Source organism: Bombina bombina, chromosome 6 (assembly GCF_027579735.1).
Source record: "Bombina bombina isolate aBomBom1 chromosome 6, aBomBom1.pri, whole genome shotgun sequence".
Taxonomy (NCBI): domain Eukaryota; kingdom Metazoa; phylum Chordata; class Amphibia; order Anura; family Bombinatoridae; genus Bombina; species Bombina bombina.
In genome coordinates, this window is record NC_069504.1 from 580,872,797 (window position 1) to 580,894,414 (window position 21,618).

General features: G+C 37.0%; 1 protein-coding gene across 1 annotated transcript in view; it reads right to left on the reverse strand.

The window, feature by feature from the left end:
- Nucleotides 1-21,618, reverse strand: part of APBA2 (amyloid beta precursor protein binding family A member 2) — an 821,823-nt gene that overhangs the window by 132,258 nt on the left and 667,947 nt on the right. Inside the window, exon 12 of the mRNA XM_053717552.1 lies at nt 16,911-17,030. Coding sequence (XP_053573527.1) covers nt 16,911-17,030 — 120 coding nt within the window. The remainder of the gene's footprint in view (nt 1-16,910; nt 17,031-21,618) is intronic.

Below are 21,618 nucleotides of genomic sequence, written 5' to 3' on the forward strand. Positions count from 1 at the left end.
AGCAGCGGTAGGAAAAAAAGCTGCGTTAGCTACGCGGGTCTTTACCGACAAAACTCTAAATCTAGGCCATAGTTTGCACTTGAGCGAATGCCGGAACTCTACAGGCCTTGAGACTTGAAGTAAAGTGTAAGGGTTAAAAGAAAGTTGCACAAAAATACATCAAAAACATATTAAAATAAACTATTACACTCATATGTACACTTTTTTATTTAAAAAATATAATTTATTGATAAAAAGGTTTTAAAAGGGTTAAACAGGGGTATCTTATATGGCAAGGTGTTTGACTGGGAAGGTCTCCAATGTGTATATATATATATATATATATATATATATATATATATATATATATATAAGTCTACATTTTAGTATGTTTTAATGTGTTTTGAATAATACTTGAAATGTTCTTCACTTAGAAAAAAAATATATTTATTTATTAAATAGATCTCTCTCTCTCTCTCTCTATATATATATATATATATATATATATATATATATATATATATATGTATATATTCAAACAGATATATAGATATAACAAAATATTTACTTAATATATATATATATTTAAAAATAATTAAAAAAAATATGTGAAGAACATAGGAATCTAAAGTATTCCTAATGTGAGTGTTTATAGAGGTCAAAATTGGAATGTACCTACCAGAGGCGTAACTAGAAACCACAGGGCCCAGGTGCAAGAATCTAAGAAGGGGCCCCCCCACCACCCCTCCCCCCTCCAAAAAAGGTGAATTTAATACATTTTTTTTTTTTTTACATTTAACACAGAAAAAAATGTGAATCAGATTACATGTCTGCAAAAGGAGGTGCCCACAGTCTGTGAGATGATCTGACCCCCTATTACTGTATATATATATATATATATATATATATATATATATATATATAGTGACACTATTTAACCCCCCAGTACTGTAAATACTAAGTTAGTGACACAGTCTGTAATCCTCCGGTGAGATGGCTGGCCTGACCCTACCCGCCCCAGTACTTTATAAAGTGACCATAGTAGTCAGTGACATGGTCCACCCCCCCATACTGTATACAGTGGTACTGTATAGTGACACTGTTTACTCCCTTCCCTCCATGCTGTAGTAACAAGGTCTGTAATTTGCTGGTTCCACAAACATACACAAACACACATACATGCATAAATACACACACAGTCACATACATACACACACACACACCATACACACACACATAAACACCAATGGGTATAACAGAAACACTAACCACTGTAGTCATGTCACATTCACATGATATCAGTGCAGGCAGTGGTAGGTTAACGTTTTTTATTAAAAAAAAAAAAAATTATTAATTTTTTTTTTTTTTTTTTAAAGCTGGGCCCCCACCCTCAGGGGCCCAGTCGCACCTGCAACCTCTGCACCCCCTGTAGTTTCGCCCCTGGTACCTACTCATCTCGCTGTGGTGTGTACTGTGTCAGTGAAGACTCTCTGAGAAGGTGTGGTGTATAAATGCTGTTTAAAAACAATTATAACTTTTAATAGAATAATTTTTGCAAAAATGCTTCTAATATGCACATTTAAATGTTGACCTTTCTAATCATTTAATGAAGAAGAAAACGAAAAGGTTAAGGCTTAAAGGTTTTTGTGTAGTAATGGCAAAATATATTCTGAATAATTAAATATACATGAAACATTTTCTTGCAAGCCAATTTAACACATATGTAAAAACATTTTATCAAGAAGCAGTAAGGGAAGGGGGAGGCAAAATATATATTTGCCTGGATTGCATGTAGCAGTGATAGAGCTCATTCAACTGCAAGGAAGTGATCTTTCACTGTAGATCCATGCATAGAGGCTAATTCAAATGGGTTCCATTCCTAAGTTCCATTTTTGACATGCAAATGGACACATGCTTATTTCATACCAGTTCATAGATTTATCTTCATATGTAAATAATAATCGGACGATGACAGGAAAATTTGGTTTCTCCTTGAGGGTTTTATAGAAATATAAAAGTTGCAATTATAAAAGTAAAAGTCACATGCAATTCTCCATTTGATCCACTAGATGGTGCAGATATACCATAAAATAGTGGTGCCATTCCATCAGATGTTTATGCACAATAATATTGTGTGCAAGCTTGGGTAATTTTTGGCTTTGTTTTCTATCCTGTTACAATCTATTAGAATAGCCACTCATTGTATACGTAAAACTGTTCAAATTACATATTCAATATAACTGGAACATCTGCCTAAATGCAAAAAAAAAAAAAAAAAAAGAAACAGCAAAAATAAAACAAGGTACTTAATTAGTCTAATATTGCTAATGATGACTGCCTGGCATTTTTGAATGTAGTTTGTTTTAATTCATGATGCATGGTGCATAGAAAATGTCACCCCTGTAAACATGAATGTACTTTATGTGTTGATAATTAAATTGTGTACACATTTAATAGTTTTAAAGTTTGATCTGAGCTATATTTTTTAACTTTATATTAAATTAATTTTAATAATAAAAAAACATTTTCAAAAGGTCAACGTTTTTAAATTTATGAAATCAAGCAAACAAATCTGCTCAGAAAGCATTTTAATTATGGATTGGAACAACATGATGCAATACTTAACATTAGTAGAGCAGAAAAGAAGAAGAATGCCAGATTACTAGTGGCGCACTAACTGTTGCGCAAGTGATATCATGAATGTTTCTGTGCTTCGGAAGTAGCACACGTATTACAAGTTGAAAGTAAACACTCTCGCTCTAGTGCAATTGAATTTAACGCACGTCGGGAAAGCGTGACCTCAGACCTCTGGTTAACTGTTACACTCAAAAAAAAGGTTGCACAAAATACATCAAAATGACATTAAAGGGACAGTCAACACCAGCATTTTTGTTGCTTAAAAGAAAGATAATCCCTTTATTACCCATTCCCCAGTTTTGCATAACTAACAATGTTATAGAAATACACTTTTCACCTCTGCAATTACCTTGTATCTAAGCCTCTGCAGACTGCCCCCTTATTTCAGTTCTTTTGACAGGCTTGCATTTTAGCCAATCAGTGCTCACTCCAGGGTAACTTCACGTGCATGAGCTCAATATTTTCTATATGAAACACATGAACTAATGCCCTCTAGTGGTCAAAATGCTTTCAGATTAGAGGTCTTCAAGGTCTAGGAAATTAGTATATGAACTTTCAAGGTTTAGTTTTCAACTAAGAATAGCAAAAGAACAAAGCAAAATTTGTGATAAAAGTAAATTGGAAAGTTGTTTAAAATTACATTCCCTATTTAAATCCTTAAAGTTTTTTTGGACTTGACTGTCCCTTTAAATAGTTTAGTTACACTCATAATAACACCGTTCAATAAAAATGAATGGGGGAAAAATTCAATTGAAAAGTTATAAGGGCTCAAAGATATGAAAAATGTATATAGGTAAACATATATATACAGTATATATATATATATATATATATATATATTACCAAAAAAATCATATATATATATATATATATATATAAAAAAAATATGTATTGATGAATAGTTAAAACATACTCATCTATGTGAACATTGGTTAGCGCACTTGAGAAAATGTGATCGGGTTTGCGTGAGTTGTTGGGTGTTATTTTCCACTTTTTGTGCTCCATTGAAGTCTATGCGAGAACTCGTTAACTGGATTGTGATATTACCACCGGCTTTTTGCTTGTCAGGTTAGTGCGCAAGCGAAAGCGTTTCACTTTCATCTTGTAGTATGCGCGATACTCGCTGCGTGCAAAAAGCTGAAATTGAGCGCAGTTAGCATGTGAGAGGGAGCTGGAGAGATAACTAGTGCTCCACTCGTTATCTAGCCCTAAGACAGCTGTATTACCAATAAAGATTGAAAGCATATGGTATTTTTTAAACAAATATTTGAGAAACTTAACACAGGCTGCAGAAAAAAAATATTATGTATCACTTATAGAGCTACTAGAATATCATGTCAATTTAACTCCAAGCAGTTGATCTGCTGAGGTGTATGTGAAGAGATAGAACGATGTCACCTATTAGATGAATCCAATAAGTTTAAAAAACAATATCCCCAATTTGGATGAATCGATAAAATTCAAAATTATAACAGAAGAATGAATAAAATGGATAAAATATATCCTTTTTAATAACACACACTGGGTTTAAAGTATAAAATCACAGTTTATTAATACAGTTTATTAATACGACCTGATCAGATGACTTCACTGATCACTACTTTATTTATAACATAGAGGTCACTTATAGCATAAGAAAACTACTATTCTGGTTTTGTACATCCAATTAAAGCTACTCTGTATGAGCCTAGAAAGTGCATAAAGATGATGATTTGAAATAAAATAATATAGATGATGATTGGGATAGAGTAATATCAATTCTTAGGTGAGTGTGCAACAGACACGCAAATCGTGAGAAAAAGAAAGAAAACAAATATATTCACTTGTGAAATTAAATGTGTACCAAAAAAATGTGTGTACAAAAAATATACCAAAAATATATAAAAAATATATAAAAAATATATATATACCAAAAATATATATACAAAACGATCTAATACCGGTATGATCTGTGAATAAAATCAAAACATAAAATTGTGAATTACCTATGTCTCTGAGAGACCAGGTGGATAACCAGAGCTGTCCTTAGCTGTTTTATCTAAGAGCCAGGTTGGTTATATCAGAAGCTGTTAGTTTCCTACACAAATTTCTGAATGCTATAACTATCAAGAGCTGTAAGTTTCCTACACAAATTTCTAAATGCTATAAATATCACAATACAATATATGCCAGCAACTAGGAATGACATAAAAAGAAAAATAAAAAAGGAAATAATAAAACAATGTTTTGACACTATTAAAACCCAATTCAACGGGGGAGCAATGAAATGTTAAAAAGTAAAGTCCATAGTCCAATGATTAATTAATCCAAATAACAGCCAAATGATGAAGATAATTCTTGGGTCCAAAGGTCTCCGGAAACCTGTAGGAAACTAACAGCTTCTGATATAACCAACCTGGCTCTTAGATAAAACAGCTAAGGACAGCTCTGGTTATCCACCTGGTCTCTCAGAGACATAGGTAATTCACAATTTTATGTTTTGATTTTATTCACAGATCATACCGGTATTAGATCGTTTTGTATATATATTTTTGGTATATATATATTTTTTATATATTTTTTATATATTTTTGGTATATTTTTTGTACACACATTTTTTTGGTACACATTTAATTTCACAAGTGAATATATTTGTTTTCTTTCTTTTTCTCACGATTTGCGTGTCTGTTGCACACTCACCTAAGAATTGATATTACTCTATCCCAATCATCATCTATATTATTTTATTTCAAATCATCATCTTTATGCACTTTCTAGGCTCATACAGAGTAGCTTTAATTGGATGTACAAAACCAGAATAGTAGTTTTCTTATGCTATAAGTGACCTCTATGTTATAAATAAAGTAGTGATCAGTGAAGTCATCTGATCAGGTCGCATTAATAAACTGTATTAATAAACTGTGATTTTATACTTTAAACCCAGTGTGTGTTATTAAAAAGGATATATTTTATCCATTTTATTCATTCTTCTGTTATAATTTTGAATTTTATCGATTCATCCAAATTGGGGATATTGTTTTTTAAACTTATTGGATTCATCTAATAGGTGACATCGTTCTATGTCATCTGTATATTAAGGTACCTGTAGTTTACTTTAGCCTTCATTGGCGCTCCTATAATTCTTTGTACTGTTAAACTCCCAAGGACCTATTAGGGGGTCCTTTATAGTGCAGCAGGTAAACAGATCTAGGCGCTGTTCTGAACTCCACATCTACGGTGTATGTGAAGAGAGCTAACTGCATCCAAAGTATAAAACTGTTTTTGGAAACTACTCCAGGCGGAACAGTTACTGATTCGTAACTAGTTGGTTTCTGATGAAAAAAACAAAAACATAATTTATGCTTACCTGATAAATTTATTTCTCTTGTAGTGTATCCAGTCCACGGATCATCCATTACTTATGGGATATTAACTCCTCCCCAACAGGAAGTGCAAGAGGATTCACCCAGCAGAGCTGCTATATAGCTCCTCCCCTAACTGCCATTACCAGTCATTCGACCGAAAACATGCAGAGAAAGGAAAACCATAGGGTACAGTGGTGACTGTAGTTTAATGGAAAAATTACCTGCCTTAAAGTGACAGGGCGGGCCGTGGACTGGATACACTACAAGAGAAATAAATTTATCAGGTAAGCATAAATTATGTTTTCTCTTGTTAAGTGTATGCAGTCCACGGATCATCCATTACTTATGGGATACCAATACCAAAGCTAAAGTACACGGATGACGGGAGGGACAGGCAGGCTCTTTATACGGAAGGAACCACTGCCTGAAGAACCTTTCTCCCAAAAACAGCCTCCGAAGAAGCAAAAGTGTCAAATTTGTAAAATTTGGAAAAAGTATGAAGAGAAGACCAAGTTGCAGCCTTGCAAATCTGTTCAACAGAAGCCTCATTCTTAAAGGCCCAAATGGAAGCCACAGCTCTAGTAGAATGTGCTGTAATTCTTTCAGGAGGCTGCTGTCCAGCAGTCTCATAGGCTAACCGTATTATGCTACGAAGCCAAAAGGAGAGAGAGGTAGCCGAAGCTTTTTGACCTCACCTCTGACCAGAATAAACGACAAACAGGGAAGACGTTTGTCGAAAATCCTTAGTTGCCTGTAGATAAAATTTCAGGGCACGGACTACATCTAGATTGTGTAGCAGACGTTCCTTTTTCGAAGAAGGATTAGGACACAAAGATGTAACCACAATCTCTTGATTGATATTCCTGTTAGTGACCACCTTAGGTAGGAACCCAGGTTTAGTACACAGAACTACCTTGTCTGAATGAAAAATCAGATAAGGAGAATCACAATGTAAGGCAGATAACTCAGAGACTCTTCGAGCTGAGGAAATCGCCATTAAAAACAGAACTTTCCAAGATAACAACTTGATATCAATGGAATGAAGGGGTTCAAACGGAACCCCCTGTAAAACATTAAGAACTAAGTTCAAACTCCATGGTGGAGCAACAGTTTTAAACACAGGCTTGATCCTAGCTAAAGCCTGACAAAAAGCTTGAACGTCCGGAACTTCTGACAGACGTTTGTGTAAAAGAATGGACAGAGCTGAAATCTGTCCCTTTAAGGAACTAGCGGATAAACCCTTTTCTAAACCTTCTTGTAGAAAAGACAATATCCTCGGAATCCTAACCTTACTCCATGAGTAACTCTTGGATTCGCACCAATATAAGTATTTGCGCCATATCTTATGGTAAATCTTTCTGGTAACAGGCTTCCTAGCCTGTATTAAGGTATCAATAACTGACTCAGAAAAACCACGTTTTGATAAAATCAAGCGTTCAATTTCCAAGCAGTCAGCTTCAGAGAAATTAGATTTTGATGTTTGAAGGGACCCTGGATCAGAAGGTCCTGTTTCAGAGGTAGCGACCAAGGTGGACAGGATGACATGTCCACTAGATCTGCATACCAAGTCCTGCGTGGCCATGCAGGCGTTATTAGAATCACTGATGCTCTCTCCTGTTTGATTCTGGCAATCAATCGAGGAAGCATCGGGAAGGGTGGAAACACATAAGCCATCCCGAAGGTCCAAGGTGCTGTCAAAGCATCTATCAGAACCGCTCCCGGATCCCTGGATCTGGACCCGTAACGAGGAAGCTTGGCGTTCTGTCGAGACGCCATGAGATCTATCTCTGGTTTGCCCCAACGTCAAAGTATTTGGGCAAAGACCTCCGGATGAAGTTCCCACTCCCCCGGATGAAAAGTCTGACGACTTAAGAAATCCGCCTCCCAGTTCTCCACTCCCGGGATGTGGATTGCTGACAGGTGGCAAGAGTGAGACTCTGCCCAGCGAATTATCTTTGATACTTCCATCATTGCTAGGGAGCTTCTTGTCCCTCCCTGATGGTTGATGTAAGCTACAGTCGTGATGTTGTCCGACTGAAACCTGATGAACCCCCGAGTTGTTAACTGGGGCCAAGCCAGAAGGGCATTGAGAACTGCTCTCAATTCCAGAATGTTTATTGGTAGGAGACTCTCCTCCTGATTCCATTGTCCCTGAGCCTTCAGAGAATTCCAGACAGCGCCCCAACCTAGTAGGCTGGCGTCTGTTGTTACAATTGTCCAGTCCGGCCTGCTGAATGGCATCCCCCTGGACAGATGTGGCCGAGAAAGCCACCATAGAAGAGAATTTCTGGTCTCTTGATCCAGATTCAGAGTAGAGGACAAGTCTGAGTAATCCCCATTCCACTGACTTAGCATGCACAATTGCAGCGGTCTGAGATGTAGACGTGCAAAGGGAACTATGTCCATTGCTGCTACCATTAAGCCGATCACCTCCATGCATTGAGCTACTGACGGGTGTTGAATGGAATGAAGGACACGGCATGCATTTTGAAGCTTTGTTAACCTGTCTTCTGTCAGGTAAATCTTCATTTCTACAAAATCTATAAGAGTCCCCAAGAAGGGAACTCTTGTGAGTGGAAAGAGAGAACTCTTCTTTTCGTTCACCTTCCATCCATGCGACCTTAGAAATGCCAGTACTAACTCTGTATGAGACTTGGCAGTTTGAAAGCTTGAAGCTTGTATCAGAATGTCGTCTAGGTACGGGCTACCGCAATTCCTCGCGGTCTTAGTACCGCCAGAAGAGCACACAGAACCTTTGTGAAGATTCTCGGAGCCGTAGCCAATCCGAATGGAAGAGCTACAAACTGGTAATGCCTGTCTAGAAAGGCAAACCTTAGATACCGGTAATGATCTTTGTGAATCGGTATGTGAAGGTAAGCATCCTTTAAATCCACTGTGGTCATGTACTGACCCTTTTGGATCATGGGTAAAATTGTCCGAATAGTTTCCATTTTGAACGATGGAACTCTTAGGAATTTGTTTAGGATCTTTAAATCCAAGATTGGCCTGAAAGTTCCCTCTTTTTTGGGAACCACAAACAGATTTGAGTAAAACCCTTGTCCTTGTTCCGACCGCGGAACCGGATGGATCACTCCCATTAATAAAAGATCTTGTACGCAGCGTAGAAACGCCTCTTTCTTTATTTGGTTTGTTGACAACCTTGACAGATGAAATCTCCCTCTTGGGGGAGAGAATTTGAAGTCTAGAAGGTATCCCTGAGATATGATCTCTAACGCCCAGGGATCCTGGACATCTCTTGCCCAAGCCTGGGCGAAGAGAGAAAGTCTGCCCCCCACTAGATCCGTTCCCGGATCGGGGGCCCTCGATTCATGCTGTCTTAGGGGCAGCAGCAGGTTTCCTGGCCTGCTTGCCGTTGTTCCAGGACTGGTTAGGTCTCCAGCCTTGTCTGTAGCGAGCAACAGCTCCTTCCTGTTTTGGTGCAGAGGAAGTTGATGCTGCTCCTGCTTTGAAATTACGAAAGGAACGAAAATTAGACTGTCTAGCCTTAGGTTTGGCTCTGTCTTGAGGCAGGGCATGGCCTTTACCTCCTGTAATGTCAGCGATAATTTCTTTCAACCCGGGCCCGAATAAGGTCTGCCCTTTGAAAGGTATATTAAGCAATTTAGAAGTAACGTCAGCTGACCAGGATTTTAGCCACAGTGCTCTGCGTGCCTGAATGGCGAATCCGGAATTCTTAGCCGTAAGTTTAGTTAAATGTACTACGGCATCTGAAATAAATGAGTTAGCTAACTTAAGGGCTTTAAGCTTGTGTGTAATCTCATCTAATGGAGCTAATTCAAGTGTCTCTTCCAGAGACTCAAACCAAAATGCTGCTGCAGCCGTGACAGGCGCAATGCATGCATGAGGTTGCAATATAAAACCTTGTTGAACAAACATTTTCTTAAGGTAACCCTCTAACTTTTTATCCATTGGATCTGAAAAGGCACAGCTATCCTCCACCGGGATAGTGGTACGCTTAGCTAAAGTAGAAACTGCTCCCTCCACCTTAGGGACCGTTTGCCATAAGTCCCGTGTGGTGGCGTCTATTGGAAACATCTTTCTAAATATCGGAGGGGGTGAGAACGGCACACCGGGTCTATCCCACTCCTTAGTAACAATTTCAGTAAGTCTCTTAGGTATAGGAAAAACGTCAGTACTCACCGGTACCGCAAAATATTTATCCAACCTACACATTTTCTCTGGTATTGCAACTGTGTTACAATCATTCAGAGCCGCTAACACCTCCCCTAGTAATACACGGAGGTTTTCCAGCTTAAATTTAAAATTTGAAATATCTGAATCCAGTTTGTTTGGATCAGAACCGTCAACCGCAGAATGAAGCTCTCCGTCCTCATGTTCTGCAAATTGTGACGCAGTGTCTGACATGGCCCTAATATTATCAGCGCACTCTGTTCTCACCCCAGAGTGATCACGCTTACCTCTTAGTTCTGGTAATTTAGCCAAAACTTCAGTCATAACAGTAGCCATATCCTGTAATGTGATTTGTAATGGCCGCCCAGATGTACTCGGCGCTACAATATCACGCACCTCCCGAGCGGGAGATGCAGGTACTGACACGTGAGGCGAGTTAGTCGGCATAACTCTCCCCTCGTTGTTTGGTGAAATATGTTCAATTTGTACAGATTGACTTTTATTTAAAGTAGCATCAATACAGTTAGTACATAAATTTCTATTGGGCTCCACTTTGGCTTTAGCACATATAGCACAGATATCTTCCTCTGAATCAGACATGTTTAACACACTAGCAAATAAACTAGCAACTTGGAAATACTTTTCAAGTAATTTACTATAATATGAAAACGTACTGTGCCTATAAGAAGCACAGAAAAAGTTATGACAGTTGAAAATTAATAAACTGAAAAGTTATAGCATCAAATCTTTGTAAAAAAACACAATTTTAGCAAAGGATTGCTCCCATTAGCAAAGGATAACTAACCCTGATAGCAGAAAAAAAAAAAAAAATACAGAAATAAACGTTTTTTTTTTTTATCACAGTCAACTACAATCTCACAGCTCTGCTGTGAGTGATTACCTCCCTCAAAACAAGTTTTGAAGACCCCTGAGTTCTGTAGAGATGAACCGGATCATGCAGGGAAGACAATAAACTTCTGACTGAATTTTTTGATGCGTAGCAAAAGCACCAAAAAAGGTCCCTCCCCCTCACACATAACAGTGAGAGAGATCAGTAAACTGTCATAAATTAAATAAAACGACTGCCAAGTGGAAAAAAATAGTGCCCAAAACATTTTTTCACCCAGTACCTCAGAAAATTAAACGATTTTACATGCCAGCAAAAAACGTTTAACATTAATAAATTGAGTGTTATTAAAAAGCCTGTTGCTAGTCCCTGCAAATTAGGCTAAAGTTTTATGCATACAGTATAATTCCAGTGAAGTGCCATTCCCCAGAATACTGAAGTGTAAAATATACATACATGACAGCCTGATACCAGTTGCTGCTACTGCATTTAAGGCTGAGTTTACATTATATCGGTATGGCAGAATTTTCTCATCAATTCCATTGTCAGAAAATAATAAGCTGCTACATACCTCTTTGCAGATTAATCTGCCCGCTGTCCCCTGATCTGAAGTTTACCTCTCCTCAGATGGCCGAGAAACAGCAATATGATCTTAACTACTCCGGCTAAAATCATAGAAAAACTCAGGTAGATTCTTCTTCAAATTCTACCAGAGAAGGAATAACACACTCCGGTGCTATTATAAAATAACAAACTTTTGATTGAAGGTATGAAACTAAGTATAATCACCACAGTCCTCTCACACATCCTATCTATTCGTTGGGTGCAAGAGAATGACTGGTAATGGCAGTTAGGGGAGGAGCTATATAGCAGCTCTGCTGGGTGAATCCTCTTGCACTTCCTGTTGGGGAGGAGTTAATATCCCATAAGTAATGGATGATCCGTGGACTGGATACACTTAACAAGAGAAATAAGGAGAATTAAAGGATAGTGCCTGAAGCTCAGCTATGTGCCTAGACGAAGGAACAGCCAGAAGGAACATTTTAGTGTGAAGTTGCTTCCTGAAAAGGTTTAAAGGAAAAAAGTAATTTGAGTTTCAAGGACCATAGAGACACCAAAGCCTAGCTGGGCTAAATATGTGCTACTACTTATATCCCAAAATCAATAATAGGCTGACAGTGTAAATACCGTACAAACTTGCAAAATTGTATCCACTAATATATCTGGAAGGTCCATCTTCCTCAAAAGGGTACCAATCAACTGTCAAGCCATTACATGCAGGGCTTGTGCATTTAGTTATATCCAGTGGCGGCTGGTGAATTTTTAATATGGTTGTGCACAAGAAACCCCCCCTTTGAGAAAGCACCATCCCTCAAATGGCACCATCCATTTACATGTCAAAGAAAACATATAAATATAACTTTTTTATTTTATTGATATACAAATGTGGGGCATTTATTATGGACTTTTAAATAAAAAATCTGCTGTTGCAGGCAGCACAGTGCATCACTAGCAGCTGCACTAGGGGTTAAAGGCTGGGTATAAAACACATTCTCCTTTCTGCATCTCCTCTCTCTGTTAAGGAAAATACTTTTTATCTGTATCTCCTCTCTCTGTTAAGGAAAATACTTTTTATCTTGAACTATCACACACACTACTCTGTCTTCTCTCACTGACCTGTTATGTAGGATATTGCAGCTGTCAGCGTTCTGCCGGCACACAGTCCAGTGAGAGGAGGCAAGATGAAATTTGTGTGACAATTCAAGATAAAAAAGTATTTTTTGTAGCAGAGAGAGGAGGTGCAGAAAGAAAAATGTATTTTGTGCCCAGCCTTTAACCCCTAGTGCAGCTGATAGCATTGAGCTACGTTTCAGTAGGGGAATCTCACTGGTTCTGCAGCCTTACTTTAAGTACATCGTCTGTTCCTCTATTTGCAAACCATTTATTTACCAAAAAACAAAGTGTTATCAAATGTTTAGCACACAAGTAATTGTCTATTCGTAATAGATAATAAAATGCGTTCCAGTTAATGTTCCGTACTTGTCAAGCAACGTGATCAGTGGTTGATCTAAGCATTTAAAGATATAAGTATGACAGTGAATACAGGTACTTAATGTGACAGTGACAAAAGGGCACATGTAACTTACAGGTGTAAGGAGAGGACCTGGGCACCTCTGCAAAATGAGCTTCTCTCAGCTCAACGACTATCTCTGCAATGAGATTTTGTGCCGTTGAGCGGGAGGAGCCTCATCAAGCCACAGCATCATCACGTGACTGTAGTGATGAATTAGCACCACCTCTCTGCTCACTCACACTGTCTATCGCACAGGCTGAACTGTGCAATTAAGACAGTATAAGGATTGGTTGGGAGGCAGAGCAGGCTGCAGGCAAATCTAGTGAGAGCACTATAATGACAGGCATCAGGCTAACCACACGTGCGGTTAAATTAAAAAAAAGATAAACTTTTTTTATTTATTTTTTAAAAAAAAGATGTTGGCTTTTATTTTTGGGGGGCTATAAATTAAATATAATTTTTCCAATAGGGGGGCTAATGGGAAAATTATATTTTATTCAGTTTTTTTTCCCCTTCATTTGGGCTGGGGGTTCACGTGCAGCTGTGCACATATGGAGGAGCCTCCACTGGTTATATCAGTAAGTCTGGGCACAGAGGAAGAGTCCAAGGAACATAATGTGTATAGATATTCCTTTCAGATCTGCAAACTAGGTTCCCTTTAGACAATATTTCAGATACATCAACACCTATGTTCTGTCTTGTAGAATCTTCCAAAAGACACTATGGATGAGAGGAAAATAAGGAAACACATAAATCAGTGGAAAATTCCACAAAAGGGTGTAGACATCTATTACACATGCTAATGCAGTTGGTTGTGGGTAAAGAAAGAATCCACTAAAGAATGCATTCCTATCTATTACGATCCATTCTGATCTATTACACATGCTTCCAGGATGTAAACTGGCTGATACAACTCTTCTTGACTTGGTGGCAACCTGAAACCATCAGATTGGTAAGCGTCCTTACCCAAAGCTGCACTATAATATTATAAATTAATGCAATGTGATTCAAAAAAAGATGTCCCATAGAGGGCGCTATAAACCAGTCAATATAAAATATTATAAATTATCCTGTATAGACTCCACTCACCTGGAATTATCTCTTGGTGACTAGTATAATCTGAAACCTGCTTGACCCAGTAGGTGAACTGCTGTGATAGCTAGTAAATCATTATTGCCATTTGGCTTTCGTTATCTGTAGAAAACTTGTAGCATTACTTCCTAGAATTTGATGTAGTACCCTTCTGCTATGATGTCCTTTAGGCAATTCACTGCTTTATTCTACAGGTGATGTGGCTCAGGGCACAGACCAAAACCACTTAGTTCCAAAATATTTATTGACAGCGCAGACAACGTCACATGGGAATTCCAGAAAATAGACAACTGCACTATCAGTATAATCAAGGAGTGTTTTCCTAGAAGCTTTGCACAAGCATTAACTGATTTTATTGATACCTGGTTTTCTGTGCCATTAAGTCACATATTGCTCTGTTGAGGTGATTATTTTCTAATGGTTTTGCAATAGAGACATAATAAAATGTAAATGTTTAGTATTACTGCCAGCACAGGATGTTTGGATATGAAGAGAATCTGCTGGAGGAGTATATTTGAATTCTTTTAGATAATTCTCAATTTTTAAACCAGCACCCATGAATCTAAAATGGATGCTGTCAAGATTTTTGCTCACTATGGGCTAGATTATAAGTGGAGCACTAATTATCGTTCCCGCTTGCACGCTAACTAGCTTTTTGCGCATCGAATACAGAGCGTATTACAAGTTGAAAGTAAAAAGTTTTCGCTCGTGCGTTAACCCGTTGTGTGCAGAAAGCAGAAGTTAAAATATCATAACCACATGAATATATTCTCACCAAAACTTCAATGGACCACGAAAAGTGGGGGGAAAAACTAACACCAAACAAATATTGCGAACCCCAACTTGTTTTAACCAAGTGCGCTAACAAAACATGAAATATTCCAATGTTTTTCACATAGAAGAATAGGTTCTATTTATACATAAATACATATTTTTATATATATGTGATGTTTTTGGCAAAATATATATATCCCTACCTATATCTGTACCTATTTGTGTGTGTATATATATATATATATATATATATATTTCTAAATACTTAGGGCATATTCCCCTATGTGGAGTTCATTAGAATGTGAAATATTTACAGTAAATACATAGTTAAATACTTTATTAAATATGAATATTACATAAATATAATTTTACATGTTTTTAGCTAATTGACTGCAAAGGGCTCCAATGCATTTGTATATATATATATATATATATATATATATATATATATATATATATATATATATATATATATATATATGTTTTTATATGTGTTTGACTGTATATTTACTGTACATATTTGACAATACAATGTTCTTCATTTACAGGATATTTTTTTTTATTCTTGAATACATATTTCTTTATATATGTTTATATACTTATAGATATGTATTTTACATGAACTGTATCAGATATATATATAGAAATATACTGTATATTTAATAATAAAAAGTACATGACTTTTTATGTGAAGAACAGGAATGTAAAATATGGGTTTTGGGCCTTGTGTTTTTCAATTTAGATCTTAACATGGTAAGGTTAATGCACATAAACACTTAGCATTCTTAAGGGACGTTATTAAAATATTACATATAAAATATTACAAAATATATATATATATATATTTTACATTTTTGCTCACTATTGGTTTCACCTTAACTGTCCCCTTTCTTGTTAAGTGCAGCCGTATCTATTATACAACCTTTTTTAACAGACAAGCAGGCCTTTCTAGTGATACCCTATATGTGTATATAAAATAAAAAATGAGAATATGAATTTAATACTGAAAAATTGGTTGAAAATGCATTTTTTTCAGTTTTCTTTATAACAATTTGTACAGGGTACGGTGTTGGTCATTAAAGGGGTTAAACAGTCCTCTTTCATATATTGTACTTGATAGAACATTTTAGAGTTTACTGTTAGCTTTATATAGTTTTATGTTGTTTATATGGGCCCACTGCTAACAAGCAAAGGCTACTCAGAAGCACTGGTGTAGAGTTTTCCATCCCACTGTAACATAAATTCTCCCCCTCTACCCATTACTGGAAATATATACATACACACAAACACACACATATATACAGACACACATATATACACACACACACATACATACACAAAAATGTATATACACAGACACACACATACGTTCACACATATATAGACACACATACATACATACACAAAAATGTATATACACACACACACATACGTTCACACATATATACACACACACATATATATATACACACATGCACACACAAATATACAGTATATACACACACACACACGTTCACACATATATACACACTAATATATATATATATATATATATATATATATATATATATATATATATATATATACACACACACACACATACGTTCACAGATATATACACACACACATACACACACACATATATATATATATACATACACACGCATACATACATACACACACATGCACACACACATATATACATATACATATACATACATACACATACACACGCATACATATATACAGACACACATATATACACACTAACACATACATACACATATATATGCACACATACACACAGTATACAGTATATAAGTGGTTTTGTATAAGAAAGGGCTGTGGATTACATTAAAATAATTCAACCTCCTATTATCATGTTTCTAAAAATCATATTGATACAAATATAACAGCAACAAATCTGCACTTTAAGATTCTATTTATGTATGTATTGTATTACTTTAAATCAGTACATGATTAGCATACACAAAATGCTCATGTTACTTACAATCCCATTTTGCACACTGAATCCCAACTGGTATTTCAGATCCGGTCTTTTGATGAGGACAGTGGTGACAGGAGGACAACTCACAATGTTCAGTTTCAGTTGAGTTTGATTCTTAAGCCCCTATAAAAATAACAAGTAAACCCATATTAAAAACATAAAGCAAAGTTTAATTTAATGAATTGCTTAGAGTGCAATATGATTCCTTCAATGAAATTAGCCCCCACTAAGAAAAAGAATGAGCTATCACCGCTCGACAGGCAGGGACATAAATGTAGAAATATAGAGCCAGACTTCAAGTGTAGAGCAAAAATATTAGCCCTGTTATGTGTTGACATTGCTCAAGCTAAATCAATAGCGCTACTATTTCTGTGCTTTTACACGTTAGATTGATTGACAGTCTGGAGCTAACATCTCAATCCCTCACATAATAGACTTGTATGGGTCTGGGAGCACACTGATAAACTCATGTCGGCCATTGCTTGAGCCCTAATCCAATGCTGCACTAAACCTCTGCTCAACTAGTGGAGTTCTTCACTTGGTTATGCACCTGGGTACAGCTTCTTTTAGCACAATTATGTTTGTCATAGAGAAAGCTTTATTGGTAAATCACTATAGAACAAGCTAGTTATTTCAATGAAATTTAAGTATAAAAGACTTCACACATACACACATACAAATTACCACAAATCAATACACACAAATCAATAACCAAACAAACACACATATCCACTATACCATTAATGCCTCTATTTAAATCCCTATAAAAGACATACACACATATCTCTATGGTTTTGGAGCACACACTATTAAAATGGATCAATCACACATCTGACATTTAGAAATCATTTTTGTGTGTATATGTGGTTGGCAATGGACTGCACTAGTAGACTGGACTGGGTGCAAATCAAGTGACCATCGTAGCACTCTTAGCTGAGTACACATCTCATGACAAGGACAAACACGCCTGGTAGTCACTCATGTTACAACTTTTAGTTAAGAGATGATAAGGCTAAATGTCTCTTCATGGCACCTCTAGTATTTGGGTTCTAACAATTACCGTAAGCTTTATCTGTGAGGGTGCTTTAACTTTAATTTTAAAGGGACAGTCAAGTCCAAAAAAAACTTTCATGATTTAAATAGGGCATGCAATTTTAAACAACTTCCCAATTTACTTTTATCACCAAATTTGCTTTGTTCTCTTGGTATTCTTAGTTGAAAGCTAAAACTAGGAAGTTCATATGCTAATTTCTTAGATCTTGAAGACTGCCTCTAATCTGAATACATTTTAACCACTAGAGGGCATTAGTTCACATGTTTCATATAGATAACATTGAGCTAATGCACGTAAAGTGACCTAGGACTGAGCACTGATTGGCTAAACTGCATGTCTGTCAAAAGAACTGAAATAAGGGGGCAGTCAGCAGAAGCTTAGATACAAGATAATTACAGAGGTAAAAAGTATATTAATATAACTGTGTTGGTTGTACAAAACTGGGGAATGGGTAATAAAGGGATTATCTTTCTTTTTAAACAACAAAAATTCTGGTGTTGACCGTCCCTTTAAAAACGCTGCCCAGGTTATGGTATATTCACACATTCCAGTCTATGAAGTCCCAATGTTGCATATAGGGAAAGTACATTAAAGGCATAGTAAATGACTTAATCACAATATTTTTTTTCTGCAGACATGAGATAAATTAACATAGTGGGTGAGTTTGAAAATGTTTTGAATGTTTGCTGCAAGTTCCTTATCTGATAATCTCAGCTGAAGCCAATTAGGGAGGCATACGTGGCAGGGATAGGCTTATGAAGTCTGCCCCGTGTCCTCCAAGTTATCAGAATTGGGAAAACTCTTGATTTACATTCTTAATGTATAGGAAAAGGGACCAAATAAATAACAAAAGCATATTGTCAAGTTATGTTACTACAAACAATGAAGCTTGTTATACAAAAACACAGTGGCATCTGGTAAAGTTTTGAGTTGGTGGGGCAGCTAAGCTCTTCCTATACTATGCCCCTCCAAACAGGTGCACTAACAGGTACACTAATGTTTGCTAGTTAACCCTTTGAGTGCTAAGCAATTTCCCACCTGGGTGCTAAGCTGGATTTGAGTTTTTTTTTATTTTTTTTAAATATATTTTTTTTTTACTTTTTTTCCAGATCCCCAAGACTTATACCGTTGGAAAGGTTAAGCGATTAACTTTCCAACAGTCTTGGGGGTATGTAGCTGCTTAGATGCCTGAGATACAGGCTTCTAAGCAGCATGCCCCATTTCCCTATACTGTCCATTGTAAATTTTCAATAAACGTCAGGCCCATTGCGCGTGAAGTCATCACGCAAAATGTGAAGCCCCGGCGATACCTATCATTATACAGGCCTGATCGCTGGATTTGGAGTCGATGGGAGCACCCAGATTGCCCTCAAGGTGGTTGAGTGCTAGCGACGGCTCTGAGCCATCGTCAGCATCTGACTGGGAAAATTTGTGACGGCTCAGAGCCATCGTTAGCACTCAAAGGGTTAAAGGGACAATCAAGTACAGAAAAACCTTTCATGATTCAAATAGGGCATTGAATTTTAAACAACTTTCCAATTTACTTTTATCACCAAATTTGCTTTGTTCTCTTGGTATTCTTAGTTGAAAGCTAAACCTAGGAGGTTCATATGCTAATTTCTTAGACCTTGAAGGCCGCCTCTAATCTAAATGCATTTTTGACAGTTTTTCACCACTAGAGGGCGTTAGTTCATGTGTTTTATAAAGATAACATTGAGCTCATGCACGTGAATTTACCGAGGAGTGAGCAGTGATTGGCTGAAATGCAAGACAGTAAAAAAACTGAAATAAGAGGCAGTCTGCAGAGACTTAGATACAAGGTAATTACAGAGGTAAAATGTGTATTATTATAACTGGGTTGGTGATGCAAAACTGGGGAATGGGTAATTAGGGCATTATCTGTCTTATAAAACGACAAAAATTCTGGTGTTGACTGTCCCTTTAAAGAAAAAAGTAAATTTTAACATTTTTGTGCATGATTGTGTTGGCACTTTTGACTCATACTAAACTTGTGTATTATATATATATATATATATATATATATATATATATATATATATATATATATATATATATATATATATAAAAACAAAAAAGGGTATTGATTGTATTTTTGCCAATATTATGATTATGATGTGCACATCTTCAGGGTTTTAATTGGCCACATGTACTATATTGTTTGTTCAACATACTTTACTTTGTGTTGCTAACATATACCCGAGGCCAGCGCACAACTGGCCTATTGCTATGTTTGGACAGTTAGGATTTACTTCTTTCTGTACTATTAATACATTATTTTTTGTTCTCTGTGATTGTACTGGTCAGAGATTCATTCCATTTGTTTAATTTAGCTACACTTTTGAGCTATTTTTATAAAAAAGAGTGCTTGATTCCCTATCTATACAGGGCCTTAGGAAATTTTGATGGTCCTTGTTCTCCTCTTGTAGTTTGTTGAAGAATATATATATATATATATATGTATATAACATACAAACATAAAGAGAAGCACACTCTCAGGAACGAACATCAGCTCAATAACTTGTTAACTTGTTCTATCGCGATTTACCACCTGGGTGCAGCTTCTTTTAGCACAATTATGCTTGTCACCTAGAAAGCTTTATTATTAAATCTCCATAGAACAAGTAAACAAGTTATTAAGCTGGTATTACACTCACAAACAAAGATCATAATATTTAAAGGTTCTCCAGCTTGGAGATAAATGTAGTTCAGACTTCACAAAGGCTGAACTCATTGCATTTTTGCAGGAAAACAGGCGGAACTCTCCAGCACGGCGAGATCTATCTCATTTATGTATGTGAAGTAGAGACAAGCCCAGTGCAATATAGCACTGCATGATATGAGAGTTTTGTTACACTTTGTGCATTGCATTTTATATTACTATACATTTCAGATTGGATCCTTTCAGTATTATTGAATTCTATCTATCTATCTATTGGGTACTTATAGAGCGCAAACTAATCACCCGTAAAGGTCTCAAGGCGCTAAGGGAAAGCAGATAGGAGGAGGGGATGGGCGTTCAGTCGAAGAGCCAGGTTTTGAGGTCCTTTCTAAACTTTGTAAGGGAGGTGGATTGTCTGAGGTGCAGCAGGAGGGTGTTCCATGTCTTTGCTGCTATATGAGAAGGATCTTCTGCCCACTGTGGATTTGCTGATGCAGGGGATGACTGTGAGTGCTTGGTTGGCCGATCATAGTTGTCTGGCGGGGGTGTAGAAATTTACGCGGTGATTTATGTATTCGGGTCCGATGTTGTGTAGGGCCTTGAACACGTGGGTAAGGAGCTTGAAGGTGATTCTCTTGTTGATGGGGAGCCAGTGAAGGTTCCTTAGGTGTTCAGTGATGTGGCATTGCAGAGGGATGTCGAGGATGAGTATGGCTGAGGTGTTCTGGCTGGAGTCTCTTTTGGAGTTTGATGGTAGAGCCGGCATAGAGTGCATTGCTGTAGTCCAACCGGCTGCTGACAAGGGATGGGTGACTGTTTTCCTGGTTTCGGTAGCGATCCACTTGAAGATTTTTCGTAGCAGGTGGAGGATGTGAAGGCATGTTGAGGTGATGGCATTGATTTGTCGGTTCATGGAGAGTGATGAGTCCAGGATGAAGCCTAGATTTTGTGCGTGGTCGGTTGGGGTTGGAGGGTGA